Here is a 4,353-nt window from a genome sequence, read left to right on the forward strand (position 1 = left end):
ACCAACAGACAAACTTATTTGTCAAAAAATATAAGTGACAGAGAACAAAGACAAGAATGGTGTCGATAATGCTTAATTACATTAATACACAATCATATCTGAAGACAGGCAGTCTGCTCAGTTTGGTTACTATGAAATATCCTGAGAACAACCTTGATGAAAGCTACTATTATCTTGGAATGGGGTCAATGTGTGAGTGCACATATGTGTAAAACCCATTGAACTTTTAGCCTCTAAATATATGAAGAGGCAAATTTCTATGTTTTTAAAAAAACTATCGACTCTTAACAAGCAAGCAACAAGAATTACAAAAAGTCAAGTCCTCAAGAAGAGGGTAGCTGTGTTGTTCTCCACAAGGACTCAGTGCCTGTTCAGGGCTGGTCTGAACTGCTCTTGTGCAGGAATATTTATTTGCAGGGTTACTTCCAGGGCATATATCATTATTTTATTAGGTTAATCTTGATCCTTATCAATATCTAGAAACTAAGGCTATTTTAAACAACACAAAGCCATTAGAAACAGTATCGCCTTGACAATATTTAAGTTAGGTTAAATGATTTATTCTAGTCACACTGAATTTTGTTTTTTGTTCTATTTCTCCAGGTCATACATGAGGTTGGAACCAGATGTGGGTCGAGGTGCTTGGGCTGCCAGTATTCCATAGCTTGTGATGTAGCCTGAACAGGGCAAGACAGTCTATAGCAGGAACAGTTCTAGTAATGAAGGTCCAGAAAAAAAAGAGTTCTCTGCCACTTCCTCTCTTAGGCAAAAAGGTCATTTGTCATAAAGTGACAATTGACTGGTTTAAAGATGACAGAGGCAAGAGTGGTGTCCGTAGTCCAGGAGTTCAGGCTGTCAATACAGCATCAGGATCCCAATGACAAAATAGGCAAATGTGGTCTAAGTTCAACCAAGAGTCCTAGGAAAAGAATGTCCAAATGGATTGGAGTTCATATGAAAAGCATCTTTCCAACTTAACTTGAATCACAAGAATGATTGCAGATAGATTTTTGAGCACCAGAGTCTAGAACTGTTTGCCCTTCTCCCTTATTTATTCTGGGATGAACAAAAAGGAAGAAGCCCCTTTCTGATATTTTTGCTTGGGGATCCACAATTTAAACTGAATTTTCTGTACATGGGTTTTGGGGCTGCTTTAAAGAAGACTCTTCATGTAGAATTGAGTCAAACAAAACAACAATAGACTTTTTGAAAACCTTCTTGAAGTTCTCCCCAATAAATAGATAAAATGTGGGAGAAAAGAGACTGTTAAATGAACTAGTAATGGCTGTAAGAATTAGAGTTAGTTTTGTGACTTGCGTGTGAGTCTCACTGATGAGTAAACCCTGGTAGACATGGTAGGGCATCCAACAGACAAAGAAAGAGCCAACAGAAATCACCATAACTTTAAAGGGTTTGCTAGACTTAACCAGGCTCCTTTGCCTCATCCTCTGGGCTACTCTAACATAACAGAATATGATGGTGAATAAAGGCAGGAGAAAACCCAGCCATAGGCGACTAATGAATAAGACCATCTGGACCCCTTTCTCAAGTGTCTGGGTCTTCTGGCTTTTCCAGTTATTGGATAAAGCATAATTGTTCTTGCAAATCACTATTCCATTGCTCTCTTTATGGATCTCCCGGAATACCAGATATGGAATGCTGAGGACAGAAGCAAAGATCCAAATCCCTATGAGAATGCTGGAAGCCCAATGAATGTTTCTGTGTTTCTGTGACCATACTGGGTGAAGAGTAAGAACATAGCGATCAAGACTAATGGCACATAGAATAAAAACAGAGGCAAACATCCCCAAGGAAAAGGTGCTATTGAAGACTTTGCATATGGCAATCCCAAAGCTCCAGTGATTGTCTTGAAGGAAAGAGGTGATCTTAAAAGGTATAATCAATGAGGAAATTAAGTATGAGAGAATGAGATGGAAAAATAAGAGAGTATTGATTGTCTTTTTCATCTTGAATCTTAGCACCCACAGATAAAAGCCATTGGCTATGATACTAATGATGAACGAGATGTATAAAAGAGGGGCAGTTGCCAGGTAAGTTATTGAGGCAGAAGTGGCAAAACTGATGTTTCTTCTTAGTGTGGTCATGTTGATCAAATAATCAGTAATGTTATTCAGATCCATAACTTTCTGTGGCATTGTGGATACCTAAGGGTGAAAGGAAGGAGAAAAGTGAAGAGAAAAGAAGTCATATCAGAGGATTATTTTCCCCCTTAAATTTAGCAATATGGTTGAGAATAGACCACTTAGTTGATAAGCATTAATTATACCAGGTACTATGTGAGCACTGAGGACACAAATATAGCATCCTGTATATTTTACAACCATTATACCTTGAGTTTGAACCCATTCTTCCCATGGACACAAGGTGTGTTTTTGTGAGAGTATGCCCTGGACTTATGGGAAGAACATTTTATAACTACTGTTCTTGCTAAGCCATTGCTAAGAGCTAATTGGGGGGGGGGCTTAGTGAATTAAGAGCCAAGCCTAGAGTGGGGAGGTCCTTGATTCAAATTTAACCTGACACCTCCTGGCTGTGTGACCCTGGGCAAGTCATTTAACCCCTACTGCCTAGCCCTTATTACTTTTCTGTTTTGGAACCAATACAGTACTGATTCTAAGATGGAAGGTAAGAGTAAAAAAAAAAAGAGCTAATTGTATCTATTATCTGATTTTAATTGGAAGCATACCAGTGGGCACTTGTGAGCTATGATATTAAAAGTACAGACCCACAGGGTTACCCCAAGATCACAATGTAGCAGTCAGTCTCTGGGGCTGCCACCTAGGAGGAGCCAACCTGAGAAAATAACCCAAAGTGGTTGCTACACAAAAATTGATATATATATAAGATAGAACAGATAGAAGATAGCCTTAGAGTGGAAGACTAATCACTGAGGGTTTTGGAAAAGAAACAAATAATAGTATTATATTAAATATATCATATTAAATTTAAAAATTAAATAAATTATTTTAAAAGTACAAATTATAATACCATAATATGAGATGGTATTGCAATATAATTGGCTACAGTCCACTCCATCATGATCAGAATAATTTGAGTAACAGAAAAACAAAATTCTTAACTACTGTCCCATCAAGGGGACACATTTCAGGAACCTCTTATACAAGAAATGAAAGAAACATAGAAATTGAAGGACATGAACATGAAACTAATTTTCCCAGCATTTGGGCTGTTTCAATGAATTCTAGAAAGCAACTTTTAAGAGAACTAAAGATTCATTATGTACTAGCATCAATCTAATCAGCTTTGCTTCTTAACAAGTATGTGATATCTGCTTTGAGAATGGATTATATTTTATTAGGCTAGTACATTTTTACAATAATATAAATAACATGAGAAAATGTTGCCAAGATTATACACTTATCTTTAGCTTTTTTTTTTTAAACCCTTAACTTCTCTGTATTGACTTATAGGTGGAAGAGTGGTAAGGGTAGGCAATGGGGTCAAGTGACTTGCCCAGGGTCACACAACTGGGAAGTGTCTGAGGCTGGATCTGAACCTAGGACCTCCCATCTCTAGGCCTGGCTCTCAATCCACTGAGCTACCCAGCTGCCCCTATCTTTAGCTTTTAATTGTGAGTTGATACAAAAATAGAGTAAATTCTTTTATCTAGCATTAGATTACCTAGCATCCACATAGAGTACTTTGACCAGATATTTGTAAGAGTGATACTGAAACCCTGAAAAATTATAAAAGTATCTTCTAAATATTCAAAGTATAGTTTGTGTTGTTTATTTAATTTAAATTATTAAATTTATATTATTTATATTTAATTGTATTTCAATTCTTTGAAAACTGACATACATATAAAAAGAATACTGATGAACTGAAACACATCATTTGCTGACCACCATACTGATTAAAAGGAAATTTGTAGTATTATCATAAATAGGAATCCAAGGGGGGAGGGAGATCATGAATCATGTAACCATGGAAAAATATTCTAAATTAAAAAAGGGAAAAAATAAAGGAACATTGAAATTTAAAAAAAATAGGAATCCAAGATTATATTGAAAAATCATGGTAGAAAAAATAATATGTATTATCACTGAGTCAATAAACCATATATTTACTTTTTATCCCGTAAATAAAATGGAGATGAATGATGTCTTTTCAATGAGCAGAAACATTCTCAGGTTGTATACAGGAAAAACAAATATGACCTGCCTGCAATCACATTGATATTAAGTGGCAGTGATGGAACTTGACCTCAGGTATCTTTGCTCCAAATCCAGCATTCTGACCATGGTAAATGTAATGATCTTGATATTTATATGACATTTACAAAATATAGAGGGCTTCCCAAAGTCTCAA

General features: G+C 36.1%; 1 protein-coding gene across 1 annotated transcript; it reads right to left on the minus strand.

The window, feature by feature from the left end:
• Positions 1-1,115: 1,115 nt before the first annotated feature.
• Positions 1,116-2,141, minus strand: GPR33 (G protein-coupled receptor 33). Its single transcript, XM_044662155.1, has one exon. It carries the CDS (start codon positions 2,139-2,141, stop codon positions 1,116-1,118), a length of 1,026 nt encoding a protein of 341 aa, XP_044518090.1.
• Between the last annotated feature and the right edge of the window lie 2,212 nt (positions 2,142-4,353).

Source organism: Gracilinanus agilis, chromosome 2 (genome assembly GCF_016433145.1).
Source record: "Gracilinanus agilis isolate LMUSP501 chromosome 2, AgileGrace, whole genome shotgun sequence".
NCBI lineage: Eukaryota > Metazoa > Chordata > Mammalia > Didelphimorphia > Didelphidae > Gracilinanus > Gracilinanus agilis.